Genomic DNA, 23,306 nt, shown 5'->3' with positions numbered 1-23,306 from the left:
GCACTTTCCCAAGCCCCCACCTCCCTTTTTGCATAAATCCCCACCCCAAATCCTACTCTTCCAATCCCCGGGCTCCTTTACTCAATAACACCTTTATTTTTTAAAAGAAAACCTACTGCACTGCTCCCATGGCAACGCAGTCATGTGGGGGCCTCCTTTTAGCTGCGCCCCATACAGCCCCCCCTCTTGACCGCGTATGGCCAATAAAGGATCCTTTCCGTAAAGCATCCCCCACCCCCAACTACCTTGCCCCTCTTAACCCCTCCATCTATTACCCAGGAAAACACACCACCACGTTAATTTCTTTTTGGATAATTTGGCCACAGCGGCCATTTTATTAACAAACAAATACATAAATAACAACATGTAAACAGTAAATATATAAAACCTCGAGGGGGGGGCTCTTGGAGCTAAAAAATCTGGCTCATAATAGGCAGAGAGCCTACCCAAAATTTTTACAAAAAACACGTATTTACCTTCAGCCGTAACCACCAGCTCGAGGGCACCATGTAACCCATTTCGGGCAAACCAACCACAAAGCTCCCGAGGTAAACACCCCATCCAGAGCCCGTACCAAAAGCCAGATCAACCCTATCAGCATCATCACCAACTCCAAGAACCCCACCCCCCGCCACACACGAACAGCCCTGACCACCTCAGGCTCGTGAGTGCCCCACCACCGCCAAAGCGCTTTCAACTCCTTCCTGTAGACCGAGCGCCCATAAATCCATCCCGATCTCGTTAAGATGCACTCCATCATCCCTCCAAAAATTACCGACCCCGGCCTCCAGCTCGAAATGCCTCACGGCAATACCCCCATTCCGGGACACAAAACTCGCCACCATCCTGTTCAATTTTACCCTGGCTCTGTTAATCCCTTTATGGGAACGGGCCTCCCGCCACGTCTTCCGCGGCACAATGTCTGACCACACAGTCAGCATACCGGGAAAAGATACCCACAGCCTCAACAAGTCATAACGGATATCCCGAATGAGTTCCCTCACGGGTTTTGCCCCCAAATCATTACCCCCCAAGTGAACCACTAAAATATCCGGAGGGCGATCCAGACGGGCGGCGCGGGAGAATTCCGGCAAAAAACTACGCCACGACATACCACGAGTCCCCATCCAACGGATGATCACTGCCTCTCGGCCGAAACCCATTTGCCTACCATTCGCGCATCGGCCCGGAGGGCGCCCCAATAAACGAAAGAGTGTCCGACAATCCACGCCAAAAGAGGGGTATGACCTGAAAAACACAACCATAATTAACAATCCGCAAAGACGTCCCTCTTCACCCCGCATTGTTGATTTAATGCCGCACATAAGACAGGTAACGATTAGAACTCCATCTGCCTATTTTCTTGATCACCTCCGGCCCAAGGCCCAAACCATCGGCCTCAGATGCGGCCCCAATCCTAAAAGAATGCGAGCCGAAATTTTCCGGGTTAACACCCAGCAAACCCAAGCCCTTCTTCAAAATGGCTACAAACTGGAAACGTGACAAGAAATCCCCCTCTTGGTGTTGCAACAGAGGGCCTGACCTGACTGATGACAAATTCCAATATGCCTCTAAGCAGCGTTGCGGACACATCCCGCTACCCGCCACCCTTCCTAGCACTACTTTCTTTCCCCTACCTAGCTGATCCGTCTTTGAACGCCTTATCCAAAAGGCAACTCCCCCTTCCCAAAAAACCACATCTTCCGCCAAAAGACCACCTGACCTGTCCTTGCTCGGGGAAACCAATTCACCCAGACGCAAAGCACCAAAAAACGCTAGAGAAAAGGCCAATTGAAACAGTACCACCTCAAACTGAGATGAACAAATTACGCCCAAGGCCTCCCCTAACCGCTGCAACAACCCAAAAGAAATGGGCCTGCGCTTATCAAAAGTCGAATTACCCTTACGAAAACCTTTCAACGCCTGCCGTATAACAAAGTCCTTTGTGACGTCCCTCAATCCTTGCAACTGAAAACCAAAAGCCAAACCTGCTATAAACTTGTTTAACCTAGACACGGACCAACCCCACTCCACGACCTTACCTACCAGTGCCAATAACGCCATTGCCCTGTCGCTATCTGACTCAGCCGAGCCGCATTGAAACAACCAACTTTCCCACATGGCCCATGACGCCGCATAATCTGACCATGTCCTGTTTGACACCGAGGCTTGGATCAATCGGCCTCCCCTTCCGTAACCACCTGCCACAGATGCAAAGGACATGCTGCTCCTGCCGCCTCCGAATCTGGAGCCAAATCCCGGAATCGGTCCCACTGCAAACGAGACAAAGCATCAGCTATATTGTTCTGAACTCCTGGCACGTGCACCGCCGTAATCCATGCATTCAACTCCAAGCATCTCAGTACCAACTCCCTGACCAACCTAATTACTGGAGGGGAAGAAGAAGATAAGCTGTTAATCACGGCCACCACGCTCGAGTTATCGCAATGGAAACGTACTCGCCGATCACGAAAGCTGTCACCCCAAACAAACACTGACACCACAATCGGGAACAACTCCAACAATGCCAAATTCTTGGTGAGCCCCTTCTTTCGCCAATCCTCTGGCCACACCCCGACGCTCCATTTTCCTCCACAGTAGGCCCCATAACCAACTCCACCTGCTGCGTCTGTGTAGATCTCGCAATCAAAAGCATTCAGATCCTCCTGCTGAATAAGCGACCTGCCATTATAGCCTTCCAAAAAACGTTGCCAAACAAGAAGGTCCTCCTTATGCTCTCTACCCAAACGAATAAAATGATGAGCCGACCGAACTCCAGCCGTCGCCCTGGACAATCTGCGGCAAAATATCCTGCCCATTGGCATAATACGACAAGCAAAATTCAGGCGGCCCAGCAGCGACTGCAACTCCTTCAATGAAGTCTTCCGCAATTTTCCAATCCGACTCACCTCTCGCTTAAGCAACTCCAACTTATCATCAGGCAACCTACACTCCATTTTCTCAGAATCAATGAGAATCCCTAAGAAACTCAAGACCGTGCAGGGGCCCTCCGTTTTTCCCTGTGCCAAAGGAACACCAAACTGTCCGGCCACCCATTCCATGGTCCCAAGTAAATGACAGCACACTGCTGAATCCGGTGGACCAACAAACAAAAAATCATCCAAATAGTGAATGACAGAAGGAACGGCCGATACATCTCTCACTACCCACTCTAAAAAGGTACTGAAAGTCTCAAACAATGCACAGGAAATAGAACATCCCATAGGCAAACACCTATCCAAGTAAAAACCACCCTCCCACCAACAACCTAACAAAGGAATGCTCTGCGGGTGCACCGGCAAGAGCCTAAATGCCGACTCGATGTCCGTTTTTGCCAGCAATGCTCCAGGCCCGTACATTCGCACCCACCGAACAGCCGCATCAAACGATGTGTAAACAACGGAGCACAACTCCTCCGCAATCCCGTCATTAACCGAGGATCCTTTGGGATATGAAAGATGCTAAATTAGCCGGAACTTGTTCGGCTCCTTCTTGGGCACCACCCCAAGCGGGGAAACAATTACACCCGCCATGGGCAACGAACTAAAAGGCCCCGCCATTCTTCCCAGCTCAACCTCTTTTGCCAATTTAGCCGAAACCACCTCCGCATGCAAGCCAGCTGATCTCAAATTTTTTGTAGAAAAAGGAACAACATGCATCGGGTGAGGGATCTTAAACCCCTCAAGAAAACCGTCCCTAATAACCTCCGCCTTTTTAACATCCGGGTATCTACTTAGATAGGGGGCCATCTTTTGAACCCTCACCGGAGTCACCCCCTTGACCGCCACCCACTGATGGCTTACCACGTGATTTCTTGAAACACTTAGCGGCTCCGTGAGAGGCCCCGTTGCAATGGGAGCACACGTGTTTAAATTTACAAGTGGTGCCATACTTGCACTGGCCCTCATTAAACTGCCAGCATGTCCCAGATTTTTCCTTTGAACCCTGAGACCCGTGTCCTCCACTTTGTCCTGACTGCTGACTGCTACCCCCCCCTCCCCCCTGAAAGGACTGCCCATAACGCACCGGAGCCATCACCTTCAGCCACAACCCGATGTCTTTTTGGTCCCACCTTATCTCCGGCCTCACTGCTTTTCGCTGCCTGAACTGTTCATCGTATCTCAGCCAAGCCTGGCCCCCGTAGGTACGATGCGCTTCACCAATAGCATCCAAATAACAAAACAGGCCCGAGCAATTCTCGGGGAATTTCTCCCCTATAACACTCGCTAGAATGGCAAAGGCCTGCTGCCAGTTAACGAACGTCTGAGGAATAAGGCGCCAACGCCTCTTTTCTTCCTCTTCCTTTTTGCTGTCGTCTTTCTTTCCTTTATCCAAGTTAAATTTTTCTAAAGGAAGGAGAGAGAAAATCTCTACGTATTCATCTTTCCAAATCTTTTCCTTGACTTCTTTCTTCAAATGGGCCCCCAGCGGACCCTCAAAACACACATATACCTCGCCTTTTGCCCTGTCGTCTAACTTAACGGTATCACCTTTTCCCGTTTCCGTTTGTACCGACACCGACACCCCCGCCACAGAAACAGGTGTCCCGCTACCCGAGCTCGCAATCTCGTTCGAACCCCCTGCTACGCCCCCGGCAACTGACACCCAGGCACCAGCGGGCGACGATCCCACACTGTTAGCAACTGAGCTACCCCCGCCCCCATCCAATCTACGCAAAATCTGCGACATACCCGCTAGAAGTTCTCTGACCCCCGGGACCTCATTACAGCCCCCACCCCGCTCCACCACACCCGAAACACCCGGCACTGGGGAAAGACTGGACATGTACTCACGTGGCTGCGCAGGTGCTGTGTCCCCACCAGCCGTGCTTCCTGAATCCTGCTGGTCCATTTCGTCGCGATGTTCGTTCCCGGAATCATCGCTGCCGCTCATCTGCCCCAGGCCCGCGCCCCTGGCCTCCACGTCACCAGGGGGGACCGAGACTGGCGAAGGCGACCGGTCCCTCGACCTCCTGCTGGATCTGGATCTGTCCGGCTCCGTGATTCCTCTGCCTCCAGCCGCTGGACTGTCTCCTCTGGACGCCGCTCCTGCGGCCCGACCGCGACCCGCTCCTTGCCGTGATGCCGCCGCTGTCCTGCCCGATAGTCTGCTCTGCCGTCCTGTCGCAGAGCCAGGTGCACTGGGGGGATGGGATCCGGGTGCCCCCGCCGCAATTGCGCCCGCCGCGATACTCCCCGGCTCCTGCCTGGTGGATGCTGCCGCCGCCGCTGGGCTCCTTCCCCGTCCCCCTGCTCGTGTTGCCGCCACCGCGGGAGGTGCTCCCCGGCGGGTAGAAGCTGCTGCTATCGGTGCTGCGGCGCCGCCGCGCCCTCTGCTAGGCCGCACCGGAAGTGCGGCCCTGACATCCTGTGCAGCGCCGGCGTCCTGCCGCGTCTGCACCGCTCGCCCAGCACCGCGCCGCCTCGCGCCGGCAGGGCCGCCAGGTGGATTCCTGCCGGGGGAGGGGGCGGGCAAGGTGGATCGGCCGCGTCCCCCAGCCCCCGCAGGGTCCCTGGAGGGGCTCCGCGGCCTGCGCCTGCCGCGCGGTGTAGTGTCGGGGGACAGCCTGTCTGGCGGCCTAGACCGCCTGGTTCTGCTGCCCCGGCTCCCGCTGTCCTGGCTCCCACTGCCTCCGAGCAGCCCTGTGAGCTGCTCCTCCAGCCATCCGGCCCTCCTGGAACTGGCCTCCCGACGAAGCTGAGCTACCAGGCTGTCCACAGAAGACATGGTGAGAGGGATGTGGCAGCAGGTCCACTCACTTCGCCCGTCTAAGGTAACTGATCTCCCCTTTTCCCGCACTTTCCCAAGCCCCCACCTCCCTTTTTGCATAAATCCCCACCCCAAATCCTACTCTTCCAATCCCCGGGCTCCTTTACTCAATAACACCTTTATTTTTTAAAAGAAAACCTACTGCACTGCTCCCATGGCAACGCAGTCATGTGGGGGCCTCCTTTTAGCTGCGCCCCATACAGCCCCCCCTCTATACTTGCACACTGGGTATTTTTCAGGGGCTTTATTTATTAACTTATATAGTAATATTGATATATATATAGATATTTTGTTTTTTGTTTTCCCTGTGTACATTAGTGTGTTTTTTAACAACAATGTACAGATGGAAAATTGATGTAAATTCTCTTCTTTGTGGATGATGTGATTATGGATCATCAAGAGGAAACAAATTGCAAAAATGACATACTTAAATCAGCGTTTTGAAACTAAAGATTTTGGAAGTGTAACCTAGTAATCCAGGTCCAAAAGAGAAGATTGAAGCTTTCTTCTAAGCCAAAAGTGCAAAAATCAACCAAATTCTGAGTCAGTGAGGAACATCAGAAGCCAAAAAAAAAAAAAAAAAAAAAATGTATATTATCCCCAATGGAACCATCCTACTTAAGGTTGGACGGAGAAGATTATCGATTACCCAATGAGAAATACAGACAGCTTCTATACATAGCAACTATGACTAAACCGGATATTGCAGCAACAATTTGAATTCTCTGCAGATTTACAGTATGTGGAAAAAACATGCCAAAAAGACATGCCATTGAGAGATTTTTTAGTTAGGTATAGAGTCTTACAAATATCTGCAACAGGAAATATAAAACGCAGACTATGTGGATGCAGTCTGTGCTGGTGACTCAAGTGATCATAAGAGACAAGTGGCCATTTGTTCAAGCTTGGAGAAAGTTAATTTTTTTTTTTTTTTTACTAGCAGAAGACTGGTGTCTGTAGCCTTGTTATCTATAGAAGCAGAGTATGTGTCTGAAGCTCACGCAACTCAAGAGGTCATTTGGTTAAATCAATCGTTTGGCGATCTTGGTAAGCCACCAACTCAACTGATGGCGATTTATGAAGACAGCCAAGGATGCATAAGACTTGCATGTGAGAACCAAACACTGACATTAAAAATCACCACCTGCATGATTTAGTAGAACGTGGCATAATTGAGTTCATTGCGAGACTGAACCCAGATAACAAATTTTATGAAACCAATTCCAAGAGCCATGTTTGAAGAATTCAGAACCATTATGGGACTAACAAGATAAGTAGTTGTAGAGTGCAGGTTGTAAGATTGCAGTAGCATCGTACGCAGTGAAGAGGCAGTGACCCACAAAGTTCAAGCACAAAAGTCTCTTTAAATGTGTTTCCTCACAGCATTAAAGTCCAATTCACATAAATGCATATAACTTCAGTGTATATCATCAGTGATCAGTTTACACCATTTCATAGCAATATGGATCACCTAGCCAGGGCCGCCGGGTACTCTGTACCAGGTCCTGCAGTTCACAGGGGGGGGTGTCACGGTGACTGCGACCTGGTCCGTGGCCCTGGGCGTCCATGTAAAAGGGGAAAGGTCTTTAAAGGGAATAAAGTTTATGTTCATGACGCCACCTGTTGTATTCAGTCAGTGGGGACCGACGTTGCTTTAAGGAGTCCTATGGGGTGATGTTATGGCAGCTAGATGGTATAACTACCCACAGGTGAAGTATATCCCAAGGGCTCCTGGTGTGTAGATGGAAGATGATGAATGGTGCAGTAAAGAACGAGGACACAGGGTTGTAGTCTCTTTGCCTGAAGTCGATAGTAAACAAGGTAGCCACAGTCCAGGGCACCAGATCACAGGGCAGGCAGGGTCCAGCCGGCTTGGAGGCAAGTTATGAGTCCCCTTATCCAGGTGGAAATCAAAGCCTTCCTCTAGTGCCGTGTTGTTGTAGTCCCTTACTGCCTATGGCTTCAGATAAGGTCCTCACAGATGTTCTCTCTCTCTGTCCCCCGTATAGGATAGGACATAAGTCACCAGTCATACGGGTTGAGTCTATAGGTACTCTAGCACACCCGGGGCTCTAAAGGTCTCACCGTGTCTCCTGGGTATTAAGGTGGACAGGTAACGTGAAGTTAAGCTGTCCTGCCAGTCTCTGCTGTAAGTCGTGGAGGGCCTTACAACCTCGGTGTTCTGGCTACTGTTATCTGCGCCTCAGAAGGAGGCAGTCTGCTCGTGGCTGGTCTCCCCCTGGTATCCTCTCCTGTGCTTTGCTCTCCTTCATGCTCACTGCAAGATATTCGGCTTTCTGTGTGTCTCTTTCCAGGAACTGCGGCTACACAGCTCCGTAAACCCTCTTCTGCCTCAGACAGATCCAGTCTGTTTCCTGGCAAGAACTGTTCTGACCTTTCCCTCCAAAACTACCTTATATATGGGGAGTCACCTAGTAAATAGGATCAAAAGCTCCCCCTGGTGGCCTGGAGTGTGAATATGTTGCATGCTTGTGTTACCTGGTTACAGTTATCCCTTCTTGCCTCCAAATGTAACATCACTCTCCCCATGAGGAAAGCAATGCTACGGTGACGACCAGGACACTGGGGCACCACAAATACATATCACGTGGCTTTAGATTTGCGGTCCTGGGCGACCGCACGCCATATTACAGTCTCCATACACACAGCCTCATATGTTGCAGACACTACACATGCCAGCCCTCCTCTGACTAGTTCTCGTGGGTGTTCTGCATCGCTGTATCAGTCTCTTTACTCACACAGCCGTACACAAGCCATGATATCCTCCGGATAGCAGCCAGGCACCATATCCACCTGTTTGCAATTGTTACACATGCCAGTCCTCTTTAAGGCACAGGACATCCACCTCCGGGCACAGGACTTGTCCACATCTGAGACCTGTACCATGGACTACTTGCATCTCTGTATACTCTGCGGATGCCAGGCTATTCAGCTGCCCTGGGTGCTGGCTCCACTGGCCTGTGCCTCCATGGACTCAGCCAGTGCTCTGCACAGCAGCACACACCAGACTGACACGGACTAGCACCTCACACACCTGACACACCCACACCCCTTAGGCCGGGATCACACAGCGAGATACGGCCGAGTCTCGCAGGTTAAAACCCAGCTCTGGCACCGGCACTCCAGAGTGGAGCATGTGGCCACATAGCAATAAATGGAGCTGCACGCTCCACTCCGGAGTGCCGGTGCCAGAGCTTGTTTGTAACCTGCGAGACTCGGCTGTATCTTGCTGTAGTGTGACTCCGGCCTTACTGCAGGGCTTTTAATACACACCAACCTGTGGCCTTCAGCCACATGGAAAACCCGGATCGGAAATACGTGACTCATGCACACCTATGTACTTCATCCGTCTGCATGCGTATTCTGGGGAGCACAAACAGTGCCCCTTAGCTGTAACAGAGGCCACAGCCTCACAGGGTGTTGAAATATTGCCTATTGTACACTGCTCAAAAAAATAAAAAAAGGGAACACTTAAATACAATGTAACTCCAAATCCATCACACTTCTGTGAAATCAACACTGACAGAAATTATAGACAATCTGTTGTCAACAGCAGGATAAATTGATTAACAATTAGCAAGCCAACCCCTATAAAAGGAATGTTTCTGCAGGTGAGAACCACAGACTATTTCTTGGTTCTCATCCTTTTAGGCGGTTTGTCACTTTTGCATTTTGTCATTAGCTCTTACCCCTAGAGGTCCAGTGGCACAGCATGAGGCTGTGTCTACAACCCACAGAAGTTGCTCAGGTAGTGCAGCTCATCCAGGATGGCACATCAACGCGAGCTGTGGCAAGAAAGGTAGCTGTGTGTCAGCACAGTATCCAGAACATGGAGCAGATACCAGGAGACAGGCTAGTGCACCAGATGTGTAGGAGGTCTCAGCGGTTCTGCTACTGGGTTTTTGCCCTCCTACCGCCTCCATTATGCAAGGAGTAACCGTGTCAGAGCCCTGCAAAATGACCTCCAGCAGGCCACTAACATTGAGGTGGCTGCTAAAACTATCAGAAACAGACTCCATGAGGGTGGTATGAGAGCCAGACGTGCACAAGTGGGTGTTGTGCTTGCAGCCAAACAGGCAATTGGCAAATTTGACAATGGTGCCCTGTGCTCTTCCCAGATGAGAGCAGGTTCACACTGATCGCATAACAGTCTGGAAATGCCATGGAAAACGTTCTGCTGCCTGCAACATCCTCCAGCATGACCGGTTTGACCGTGGGTCAGTAATGGTCTGGGGAGTCATTTCTTTGAAGGGCCACACAGCTCTCCATGTGCAAGCCAGAGGTAGCCTGACTGCCATTAGGTTTCCGGAATGAGATCCTCAGACTCTTTGTGAGACCATATGCAGGTGCTCTGGGTTGCTTCTGATGCTTGAGAATGTTAGACCTCATGTGGCTGAAGTGTGTCAGCATCAAGGCCTTCATTATGCCGGAACTGCTATGGACTGGCCTCTCTGTTCCACAGACCTGAATCCAATTGATCACATCATGTCTTGTTGCATCCACCAATGCCACGTTGCACCACAGACAGTCCAGGAGTTGACGGATGTTTTAATCCAGGTCTGGGAGGAGATACCTCAGGAGAACATCCGCCTCCTCATCAGGAGCATGCCCAGGCATTGTAGCGAGGTCATACAGGCACATGGAGGCCACACACACTACTGAGCATCATTTCCATTGAAGCTGGATCAGCCTGTAATTTGATTTTCCACTTTGATTTTGAGTATCATTCCAACTCCAGACATCCATGGGATTTTAATTTTGATTTACATTGATCATTTTTATGTTTTATTGTTCTTAACGCATTCCGCTATGTAATGAAGAAAGATTTGCAACTGAAATATTTTAGTGATAGCTGGAATGCGGTATTTTAGTGTTCCCTTTATTTCATGAGCAGTGTTTATTTCAACAACTACTATTTATTGCTAAAGACAGACTATTGCCAGTAAAGCTGTGAAGAAGAAAAAAAAAAAAAAAATCTGAAAGTTCTTGTTCAATGTGTGTGTAGCTGGAGCACAATTTACTTTCACTTTGCAAGCCGACAGACAAGATCCTAAGCTATAAGAAATACCAGTTGTAAGCTGCGTTATCCTTGTTCCTGAATAAACAGTCACTATTTAACGGCTGGACAGTACAGAGATTAATCTGCTGCCAGCAATAACACAATATTGTGCTATTGTTGATCCTTCAGATGGAACCTGAAAACCCATCTCTTAAGGAAAGCCTACAATAACCATTCTGCCGCCTCACCATCACCAGAGCTGCTGCCTCACCACTACCAAAGCTGCCGCACCCCCGACCTTCTGTCTTCTTCATTATCCCATAGAATCTAAGTCGGCAAGGACAGAGAATAACTCTGTACGTAACCACTCATGTACAGCACTATGGAATTAATGGTGCTATATAAATAATAATAATAATAATAATAATAATAATGTCAACAACCAGAACATTTGAACTATAGCAATTATTGAAGTTGTGCTAGGTGCATTTTTTTTCCCCCCGTAATAGTCAGGTTTGGAGGACTGTTTGGGCACCTTAGTTTTTCATCTGGTAGAACTGTACTTATGCCAGAACGGTCAATGAACTGGTTGTTTGCTCACGCCAATTTGCAGCCAGAGTACACGAGACGTGGCTCAAGTGGCAAAGGCAAGTTTTCAATATGAGGCTAGATTAGTGTGCAGACTGAAGCGCTGAGGTCCTTGGTCTGATAGGACTTCCCAGACATTACTAAATTTAGAGTACTGGGTCTCCAATTCAAAAGTGAGACCAATAGGCTGAGTAAAGTTTATCTGAAAGGGGTATTTTAGATAATGCAGTCTTGTGGACCGGCTCCGAATGGCAGGATGGGGACCGTCATTTTTGTTAAAATGTAGAGGCTTTGCGAAATTTGCAAATACGGCTTCATTCATAATCTATGGGGCTGCCGAGTGCTGTGCGTATCTTTATCCCCCCAGAAGAGACATTCAGGCATCCAATCTTCCACTTTATTTTAATGGTGATAAAATAGTCTCCTTCTGCTGATTGGTGCGTGTCCCAGGAGCCGGACACCCACTTAGTCATCACTTATCGTAGGGATGGGTAATAAGAAGACTGTTTAGTGGGAACCAAATTCATAAATTACTAATGGAACCATATGAGCCAATTTTAACAGTTTACACCACCTATTGGCTTTTGTTGTGCGCCACAGCTTAGGGTCATGGCGTAGCAGGTAAATGATGCAGTTCCCCAATAAGTCACAGCCCCTAGTCAGACAAGTCGTAAAAAGGGGCTAAAAACAAGTTAGTGCCAATCATGAAAGTTGGTTTCAGTTTATGGCAGAATTCTGAAGCATTTAGGTTGATCAGTATGCCTCGATGTAATAAGAAATATCGTTTCTCCTTGCGGAGATTGACATGCTAAGCATGCCGAGATGAGGAGACTTAAAGCCACAATGCTCCTCTGGGAAATATTATTATTATTATTTATTATTATAGCGCCATTTATTCCATGGCGCTTTACATGTGAGGAGGGGTATGTATAATAAAACAAGTACAATAATCTTTAACAATACAAGTCACAACTGGTACAGGAGGAGAGAGAACCCTGCCCGTGAGGGCTCACAATCTACAAGGGATGGGTGAGGATACAGTAGGTGAGGGTAGAGCTGGCTGTGCAGCGGTTTGGTCAATCGGTGGTTACTGCAGGTTGTAGGCTTGTCGGAAGAGGTGGGTCTTCAGGTTCTTTTTGAAGGTTTCGATGGTAGGCGAGAGTCTGATATGTTGTGGTAGAGCATTCCAGAGTAGGGGGGATGCACGAGAGAAATCTTGTATGCGATTGTGGGAAGAGGAGATAATAGGGGAGTAGAGAAGGAGATCTTGTGAGGATCGGAGGTTGCGTGCAGGAAAGTACCGGGAGACGAGGTCGCAGATGTATGGAGGAGACAGGTTGTGGATGGCTTTGTATGTCATGGTTAGGTTTTTGTACTGGAGTCTCTGGGTGATGGGGAGCCAGTGCAGGGATTGACAGAGGGGAGAGGCCGGGGAATAGCGGGGGGACAGGTGGATTAGTCGGGCAGCAGAGTTTAGAATAGATTGGAGGGGTGCAAGAGTGTTAGAGGGGAGGCCACAGAGCAGGAGGTTACAGTAGTCAAGGCGGGAGATGATGAGGGCATGGACTAGGGTCTTTGCAGATTCTTGGTTTAGGAATGTGCGGATCCGTGAAATATTTTTGAGTTGGAGGCGGCAGGAAGTGGAAAGGGTTTGGATATGTGGTTTAAAGGAGAGATCAGTGTCAAGGATTACCCCAAGACAGCGGGCTTGTGGGACTGGGGAGAGTGCTAATTATGTAAGATTTGCATAATTATCGATGTAACAAGACACATTGTTATATAGGTAAAAGATCAGGAAAAGGAGTAAAGAACTCAGGGCATATCCACTGTTGCAACACCACCCGAGAAGGACGTTTAGGCAACGAGGAGTCATGAATCCAGTGAACGTTGGCTCAAACTAGAGATAGAAGGAGAATGACTGACATGGTTGGATTCTCACCTTTAGCCCAGGATATTGTGGCAAGGCTGAAAACACAAGAATAAAATTCCTGTAGGACAACTTTGATGAAGTTGGACAGCAGCTCTACATTTCTGGGTCAGGTATCTCCATCTTATCTGATGGTAACCCAAGAGCAGCATGTCAGACGTAGCAGGACATCACTGGACCGAGGCGCACGGGGTACTCCGGTCTGGTGGCCAATTACTGTAAAGTATTTCCCCTCATTTTACAGTTCGAGGAACGTTAGACTAGAGAGAGTCATCACTTACCCCATGACCAAATCCCTTAATGAAACCTCGTCCCATCCTCCCGAATGTCTTGAAAAACTGATGGGTAAAATGTTGAGCGAAGAAGGCGAACATCAAATTAGTGTTCTGTGGGTCGGGAATAAACTTCTGTCTTTTCAGGAACGTCTCGACCAGCAGAGTGGGGTTTGGCAGCTCCAGTTTTCCTGCACAAATAACGGAAGATACAAGGGTTACGTTGTTGCAGTGGTCTGACTTAAGTCTGAAGCATGAAGCCCAACACAAATTTGCTCTATTTAAGAAAGACGCTTAAGTAAATCATCGCCTTCATTCTGCTGCTCTCAGAAGACCCGGATTCCAGCAATGTATCACTTACTGGGCTTCTTCTTACAATTTTTATAGTGTCCCGGCGCTCCATTAGTCATCTAAAGGGTTGGTGATGGGTCCATTCTCTGCTCCATTTAGTAACAATAAAATATCCGGGACAAGCAGCAATATGAAAGTAATCCCCTACCCCATGCATGGAAGATAATACCCATTTTAGAAAAATATTGTGCACATGGCGATTTAGTGCAGACGTTGGCAAAGCCGGGTGCCAACATACCATGAAGCCATGCATCCATGTGAACGGAGAATGGGTGGATTGCATAAACAAGTCACACTGCAGGCAGGAACATTGACTGAGGCTGGAATGGGGAGCACAAAAGAAAACGGCCAGGAGGGTCCAGAAATTCCTGGATGATCCAGAACTAAAATTTTGTCCGTGATTTTTTTTTTTTTTTTGAAGCTGAAGAAACGTACAAATTATGGCCATATCATTTTACCGTGAGTGCAGCCGAAATCTTCATATCAGAATTATGGGCTGCAGATATGGATCGCATTATAATATGCAGTATCTGTAACTGGCCATAATCCGCAGTAGTGTACATAGGTTTTACTGATCTGAATTGTTAAGGTTCCGCTAAATATCTGAAAATTGGAACAAAATATTCTGCATCTTTCTATTTGCAAAACTAATGTTTTAATGTACTGAAACTTTTATGCATTAAAATTCTATGTAGCAGCAAAAGGAAAATGGATGCCAGAAAGAAGCAGCAACTAAAAAATTGTCAGATAAGAATCCAGGAGGCCAGCATTAAGAAATGGCTCATTACATAACCGAATCAGACAGCTTCTGAAAATATGTAGATCAGGGAAATAAATGATAAAAAAAATATATATAATATAATATATATTCCTTTTTTTAGACAAATGTCAAGGACAGCCAAGTTGCCATCCCCGTATATCTGGGTATGGGAATATATTTAAAAAATATCAGACATTTTACAGTGAGTGTATAGATCAATACATCAACTATAGACTTACAATTCAGCTAAAAAGCTGAGAAAAAAAAAAAAAATAGATATGATGTAGAGCCCCTAATCCAAGTGAAGTGTCAATGTATTGGTAAACACTGGCTCAGCAGCTTCGTGTAGAATCAGCTCATTACTGCAGGAATAATGTGGTGTGTAGAGCAGTCCAGCTGTGTAACCACGCCCCCACAACCGATTGGCAGTTCACTGTGTACACTGCATAGGCAGGAAGCTGCCAGTCAGAAGTAGGGGTGGGGGATATACACTGCTGCAGCTCTGGCAGTGCTCACAAATGCTTTTGGATCGCCCCCACGTTAGGGCAATGGGGTACTCTGAGCCGGGCCCTTCGGTTCTCGTCAGGGATGTCACGGTGGCCTGACCCGTTCTGTGGCCCTTTTAGGTGCGTCCAATAAAAGGACGAAAGTTAATAGGATAATGTTCGTGACGCCACCTGTGGTATTCGGTCAAGATGACCGACGCTGCTTAGGGGTCCGCTGGGGTGATGTTATGGCAGCTAGATGGTATACCTTCCCACAGGTGAAGTATGTCCCCAGGGCTTCCCAGAGTGTAGATGGTGGATGGTGTAAGGCGCAGTGAAGAACGAGGACACAAGGGTGCAGTCTCTTTACCTTTACTGAAGGCTTCAGCATCCAGTCCAGAGAACAGACCACAGGGCAGGCAGAGTCCGGCCGATCTGAAGGCAATTCTAGACTCCCCCTTATCCAGGTGGAAATCAGTAGCCTTCCTCTAGCGCCTGAGTGTTGTAGTTCCTGCTGAGCTTCTCGGTGAGGTCCTCACAACTATCGTAGATGTAATGCCTCTTTCTCTCTGTCCCCCTGACGGATAGGACAAAACCCCGTATGACTGATGGCCTGAGGCTTTTTACAGGGACCTTACGACGCCCCAGCCCCCACAAGTTGCCACCGTGCCTCCTGGGTATAAGGTCTGGCAGCCAACGTGGAATCAACTGTCCTGCCAGTCTCTGAAGTAAAGCATAGAGAGCCTTACTCCCTCGGTGTTCTGGCTACCGGTTACTGCGCTTCAGAAGGAAGCAGCCTGCTTCTAGCTGGTCTCCCTCTGATATTCCTCTCCTTTGCTATGACTTCGTTTCTCACTCTCAGCAATGCAATTCCTTTCGTGTCCTTTCCTAGTATGCTGCCGCACGTGGGGCAGGCGCAGCTCCGTAAACCCTTGTTCTCCGCAGACCTCAGTCTGCATCTGGCTCCCTCTTACTCCAGCCAGCTTCAGTCTGCATCTCCTCTGCCTAACTTTCTGTCCAGACTACCAGTTTTACCCAATTGTGAGGAGTGTCCTAATAAATAGGAGCAGAGCTCCCCCTGGTGGACTGGAGTGTGAAGTGTGTTGTGTGGTTTGTGATACCTGGTAAGGTGATCTCCTTTATTGGCTTCAGACGTAACATCACTCCCCCTGGTGGAAGAACGACACTACTTCAACGACTAGGACTCTGGGGCGCTGCACTTTTAATCAGCATTCAAATCAAAAAGTGAAGTCAGTGACATTACTGGAATCAGGGTCTCCGCCCCACATCATGCTGCTCTCAGATTACATAGTAAAGACAGATTCCCTTTAGACCATTCAAAGGATTTAGAATTTTGTATAAGAAAGATTCAACGTAAATCAATGCCAAGATGCACCCACTGGGTCAAGGCCGTACATTTATTTTAACCCCTTATTGCACCACAGATTTACATTGGAACCGCTAAACCAGTCTGAAAAGGGAAAGGCATTGTTCTCCTGCTATGCATTTGCGAAGGCAGCCAGAGGCCCAACTGTGGCCTCCAGATCTGGCCAAAGCAGGTGGTTAGCAGCAATAATAATGTATAATGTGGGCTGTGAAAGCATAAAGTCCACTTGTGGGATTAACATTGCAAACATTTGTTATTTGTGTTTTATTCCCTTCATCACCACTGATATTTTTTTTTTATTTGATTTTTTATTATTTTTTAAATAGAGGGATAAAAAAGGTCATTATAAAAGCAGGAAAAGAACGCTGTTGTATAATTTCCCTTTAATATGTTAGATTTGGCCTTTAGGTGACTGTGCTTTATTCTTGGGTACCACAAATACAGAATCCCTATAACAATTCATTGAGTGCAAGCCCTGAATGACATCTTGCTTCCTCTAACCCAATACTCTGCATCAAAATGGCTCAATCCCTTTATCTCATCCATGAATCAGAAGGCTCAGGATGAACAGACCGGTAAGCCCTTCCTTGGCAATACTACACAATTGTGGTAGCACACCGGAGTACGGTTGTAGATGAAATCCATCCAATGCTTTATCTGTGACCATTTGACCTTCTGTGAACATTCCGTAAAAATTTTGTTTTACTTGTTTGACTGCCCGATAATTTATTTTCCAGATATTTGCACATGAGAATGCTTGTAAAAAAATCTGAAGTCATCTCCTTGTGGAACACAAAGCTCCCACACCTTACAGAGTCAGGGGGAAGAGCAAGTATCTGCACATTCCTGGGCCAACCTTGATGTAGAAACACCAGTGGGCGTCATCTCCGGCTTCTGTGTCACCCAGAGCACAAAAATTAGTTACCGCAGGACTATGAGGTCTATGACTCACTATTAAAAAAAAAAAAAGTATATATGCAGAAGAATCCCACCTTCATACATACCAATGTGGAAATTCTGTTTCCATATTTAAAAAACTTTCCTAGAACAAAGGCTGATCAATAATCAGATTTAGGTAATGTTACTTTGTCTTCTTCAGCCATCTTTATGCTGAAGGTGCTGGTTTATCTGCCAAGCTCATGCCGTTTTAGTAGCTGATTTGAACTGCAAGTTTAGCCAAATCTGTTCTTGCGTTCCTCTTTCCCCCATGCTCACACCGTTTATAAATTGCTCTCCTGTCTGAGCATGGGGAGGAGAACCGAGGAGCAAAAACTAGAGGACAGATTATGGCAGACTTAGTTCAAATCAGCTACCAAGACAGCATGAACTAGGCAGATGAGACAGCACACTATTAAATTAGCAAATTCATTGACAAATTCCCCTAGCAGCTTTCCCAGGGAGCTGAACAGCAACCGCTTACGGTAATTCCAGAGAACCATTCAGCACAATGAATATACAGTGGGTACGGAAAGTATTCAGATCCCGTTAAATGTTTCACTCTGTTTCATTGCAGCCATTTGGTAAATTCAAAAAAGTTCATTTTTTTCTCATTAATGTACACTCTGCACCCCATCTTGACTGAAAAGAAACTATTAAATTTGTAAAAATTACTGCATTTGTTTAAGAAAAACTAAAATATCACATGGTCATAAGTATTCAGACCCTTTGCTCAGACATTCATATTTAAGTCACATGCTGTCCATTTCCTTGTGATCCTCCTTGAGGTGGTTCTCCTCCATTGGAGTCCAGCAGTGTTTAATTAAACTGATAGGACTTGATTTGGAAAGGTGCACACCTGTCTATATAAGACCTCACAGCGCATGTCAGACCAAATGAGAATTTCTGCAGTACTCAAGGTTTTTAAGAGCACAGTGGCCTCCATAATCCTTAAATGGAAGAAGTTTGGGACCACGAGAAGTCTTCCTAGACCTGGCCGTGTAGCCAAACTGAGCAATCATGGGAGAAGAGCCTTGGTGAGAGGTAAAGAAGAACCTGTGGCTGAGCTCCAGAGATGCAGAAGGAAGATGGGAGAAAGTTCCACAAAGCAAACTATCACTGTAGCCCTCCACCAGTCAGGCTTTTATGGCAGAGTGGCCCGACAGAAGCCTCTCCTCAGTGCAAGACATATGAAAGCCGCATAGAGTTTGCTAAAAAAAACACATGAAGGACTCCCAGACTATGAGAAATAAGATTCCCTGGTCTGATGATATGAAGATAGACCTTTTTGGTGATAATTCTAAGTGGCATGTGTGGAGAAAACCAGGCACTGCTCATCAACTGCCCAATACAATCCCAACAGTGAAACATGGTGGTGGCAGCATCATGCTATGGGGGTGTTTTTCAGCTGCAGGGACAGGATGACTGGTTGTCACTGAAGGAAACATGAATGTGGCCAAGTACAGAGATATCCTGGATGTAAACCACTTCGAGTGCTCTGGACCTCAGACTTGGCCGAAGGTTCACCTTCCAACAAGACAATGACCCTAAGCACACAGCTAAAATAACAAAGGAGTGGCTTCAGAACAACTCTGTGACCATTCTTGACTGGCCCAGCCAGAGCCCTGACCTAAACCCAATTGAGCATCTCTAGAGAGACATGATAATGGCTGTCAACCAACGTTCACCATCCAACCTGACGGAACTGGAGAGGATCTGCATGAAAAAATGGCCGAGGATCCCCAAATCCAGGGGTGAAAAACTTGTTGCATCATTCCCAAGAAGAATCATGGCTGTACTAGATCAAAAGGTGCTTCTACTCAATACTGAGCAAAGGGGCTGAATGCTTCTAACCATGTGATATTTCAGGTTTTCTTTTTTAAATAAAATTTGCAAAAATTTCTACATTTCTGTTTTTTTTTTTTTTTTTTTTTCAGTCAAGATAGGGTGCAGAGTGCATTAACGAGAAAAAAAAAAATGAACTTTTTGAATTTACCAAATGGCTGCAATGAAACAGTGACAGATGTAAAGGGGTCTGAATATTTTCTGTACCCACTGTACATAATGGAAAAGAAAAAGCAACAAAGATCAGCTCACCTCCTCTCAGTCCCAGCGCGCTGATCACGCAGTGCTGCAAGTAGTACGAAGGTGAAGCAGAAGTCCAGTGTGGGGGAGGTCCATAAAAAATATCTTTTATTCTATTTTCATTAAAAGCACAAATCCAAAATCCATCTTTATATCCAAAGACACAAAAACTGGTGATTCATACCAGTGACAGTCACAGGCTTAAAGTGCATTAAAATCAAACGCGTTTCAACGGTCGTGCCGCCTTAGTGACAATGGGAGCAGCCATGTTCGTACAGGCACGCACACCTCACTTCTTTGTGAAAGTTAGATATAAAAATGGCCGCGAGTCGCGACGCGAGGTACGTTAGCTAATCTTAAAGGTGACAGTATAAAAATGCCCCAAGAAAATACAAAAAAATAAAATAAAATGCAAAGCGGGAGAGGACCATTTGGAATGAACCCAGTGGATATATATGGAGCGCATCGCAGAATGGCTTTTGAGCATCTTACCTTTGGTGCCCATCGGAGTAGGGCAGCCGTCCGGCACAGGAGGGAGCACCCTTGTGAAATAGCTGACGTTGGCATAGGCTTCCCAGCTGATGTAGCCATACGCTGAATTATACGTCGGGGGACTTGGGATCAAGTTGGATCGAACTGAAAAAAAATATATTTATAAATAATTTTTTTATTTTAAGAGCTGGAATATGGAAAAATCATTATGGAGCAGGCTTGAGCCTGAGTCATCTGCAAACACAACAGAATCCTAGTATGAAACCGTACTGGTTGGAGAGATGTAAATCGTCAGGTTTCACGCCTTAAATGCCTTGAGGAAAAGAAGATGCCGCATTTGAACAGTTTAAAATAGAAGTTGAGGGGCTCTGTCGCCCCATTAGCCTCTACAAAAGGTTTTAGGAAATAGGCCTAATGATCACATCATGGTGAACGCTTCCAAGAACTGACCGCAGAGAATGACTGGTCAATCCAAGTACAGACGCCCGCTGCACCATGGCGACCCCAAATATACCTCCCCATCTATCTTCACCCTTCTCGGGCCTTATCAATCCAGAGCTGACAGACTGAGGACGGGAAGAAAGCCAAGCAGGTGGGAAGGTGGAAGCAGACGGGCCCCGCCATGAGTGGTGGGACATCGTCAGCACGAAACGGCTGTTCAAACAGAGTCCCTTCACTACATTACTTGTGGATTGCAATGTAATGTCTTTAGCCATTAAAGAAGTTAAAAAAAGGGCATAATGTAGGAATGATAGATATCCAGCATCTATGACAGAGGGAATATAAGGTGTATTAAAATATATTCTATGTATTTCCACGAGCATCTGCCCATGACGACGAAGGAGCCCTTACCTGTTAGAACAAGTCTCACAATCGTATCTCGGATAAAAGTGTTATTTATAATATTCCAAAACCATTTATACCGGGTGAGGATGTAGTGGTAGAAGGACGGACTTGGACGCACAATATCTCGGATTCTTGTCAATAATTCAGCTGCAAACCAAACAAAATGGTGTTACTGCCACCAAAATACAGGACAGACACCGGCATACAGGTACATTCAGGTGTGGGGCAGATACAAGGGTGACAGATTGGGGTGATCCCCCCCCCCCACATGGGAGTAGTCACCAGTGGGGTTCACTGTGGAGAAGCTTCTCTAGTGAAGGCATAAGGGTACTAGTGGAGCTAATAAAACCTCACATTAACCACTGCAAGTACTAGTTTAGAAGAAAACCTAAAAATTGTATATAGAGAGCGGGGGTAGGGTATGTAGCCCTATTCCTGGCAGGTGATTGTTAAAGGCATTTCCTGGCTGTGACATGGCACTCGTGGGTGGAGCGGAGCGCCGCCTGCGATTGTTAACCTGTTAAATGCTGCTGTGTACTGGGGGCCTATCATTCCATGCACTTATGAGTCCCTGATGGGATGGGTTACCATGCCAGCCAGAGGTCTGGATACATGGGGTCTGGTGGAAACAAGTTTAGTACTGAAAAAAAAAATAAAAAAATAAAAAAATATAATAATAATAATAATAATAATAATAATAATAAAATATGAGACTCATGAGACATGAGTTACTCACTTATATTCTCCCCCCTCATACAACCTTGCCACCCCCAGTGCACACTACTTAAGGCCAATATATTGGCCATCTGGGCACATTAACGTGTGAAAATTACATTTCTCATCTACCGCGTCTGAGGAACTCCGATATTCAATATTTAACCCATCACTTAAGATATTATACTGCATCTTTACAAGATTTGAAAAAGTTTATTCAGAATAAGTCAGAAAGTTAAACAGACTCAAAATCAAGTTTTCAGACTCCTCAGGAAGGTGTTTGATGGTTGCGGTGTGAAACTGTAAGGCAGTGTTCCCCAAGTCCGGTCCTCAAGAGCCACCAACAGGTCATGTTTTCAGGATTTCCTTAGTATTGTACAGGTGATGGAATTATTGCCTGTGCAGGTGATGCAATTATCACCTGTGCAATACTAAGGAAATACTGAAAACATGACCTGTTGGTGGCTCTTGAGGACCGGACTTGGGGAACACTGCTGTAAGGAATGTGTTTGGGGGCTAAGTTATGCCTGCATCTCTTCACTTTCCGTCCTAATAAAGCGGGTATGTTTTATGTGTAAAATCGCGGGTTATGTGGTACTGTTTTATTGTGTATTAATATGTTAAACAATGCAATGATGTTGGTGTACTGTGCAAGTTATATATCTCTATGGGCTAGGGTTAGAGATAGGAAGATACCGTGTTAGAGTAAAGGTACCTTCACACTGAGCAACTTTAGAACGATAGCGATCCGTGAAGTTGCAGCGTCCTGGATAGCGATATCGTTGTGTTTGACACGCAGCAGCGATCTGGATCCTGCTGTGACATCGCTGGTCGGAGCTAGAAGGCGAGAACTTTATTTCGTCGCTGGATCACCCGCTGACATCGCTGGATAGGCGTGTGTGATGCCGATCCAGCGATGTGTTCACTGGTAACCAGGGTAAATATCGGGTTACTAAGCGCAGGGCCGCGCTTAGTAACCAGATATTTACCCTGGTTACCATTGTAAATGTAAAAAAAAAAAAAAAAAAAACCACTACATACTCACATTCCGGTGTCTGTCATGTCCCTCGCCGTCAGCTTCCCTGCACTGACCGAGTGCCGGCCGTAAAGCACAGTGGTGATGTCACCGCTGTGCTCTGCTTTACGGCCGGCCGGCGCTCACAGTCAGTGCGGGAAGCTGACGGTGAGGGACGTGACAGACACCGGAATGTGAGTATGTAGTGTTTTTTTTTTTTTTACATTTACAATGGTAACCAGGGTAAACATCGGGTTACTAAGCGCGGCCCTGCGCTTAGTAACCCGATGTTTACCCTGGTTACCCGGGGACTTCGGCATCGTTGGACGCTGGAGAGCTGTCTATGTGACAGCTCTCCAGCGACCACACAAGGACTTTCCAACGATCACGGCAAGGTCGTATCGCTGGTCGTGATCGTTGGAAAGTTGCTGAGTGTGATAGTACCTTAAGGTTTAGCAATAGTAATGGGTAATATATGGTTTAGTACAGTGGGGGGGCACTGTAGATTAGAAGATAAGGTAAAATGAGGATAAGAACTGGTTTTAACCAGAGTCATGGCAGTTGAGACACCGGGCGGGGCCAGAGTCGTGGCAGTTGAGACACTCCCTGTTTTCAGTCAGTCTAGTGTGGCATGAGGTGAAGTGAGGCTGCTGAGGTAA

General features: G+C 47.0%; 1 protein-coding gene across 1 annotated transcript in view; it reads right to left on the bottom strand.

Moving 5' to 3' along the window:
* PTGS1 (prostaglandin-endoperoxide synthase 1) overlaps positions 1-23,306 on the bottom strand; it is an 82,510-nt gene that overhangs the window by 18,938 nt on the left and 40,266 nt on the right. Inside the window, exons 4-6 of the mRNA XM_069748545.1 lie at positions 20,925-21,065; positions 20,073-20,216; positions 13,586-13,767 (exon numbers count right to left, since the gene is read on the bottom strand). Of these exons, the coding sequence (XP_069604646.1) occupies positions 13,586-13,767; positions 20,073-20,216; positions 20,925-21,065 (467 nt within the window). The remainder of the gene's footprint in view (positions 1-13,585; positions 13,768-20,072; positions 20,217-20,924; positions 21,066-23,306) is intronic.

This window comes from Ranitomeya imitator, chromosome 2, assembly GCF_032444005.1.
Source record: "Ranitomeya imitator isolate aRanImi1 chromosome 2, aRanImi1.pri, whole genome shotgun sequence".
NCBI lineage: Eukaryota > Metazoa > Chordata > Amphibia > Anura > Dendrobatidae > Ranitomeya > Ranitomeya imitator.
Note: the sequence above shows the minus strand (reverse complement) of the source record. Positions and strands in the feature narration are given on the sequence as shown.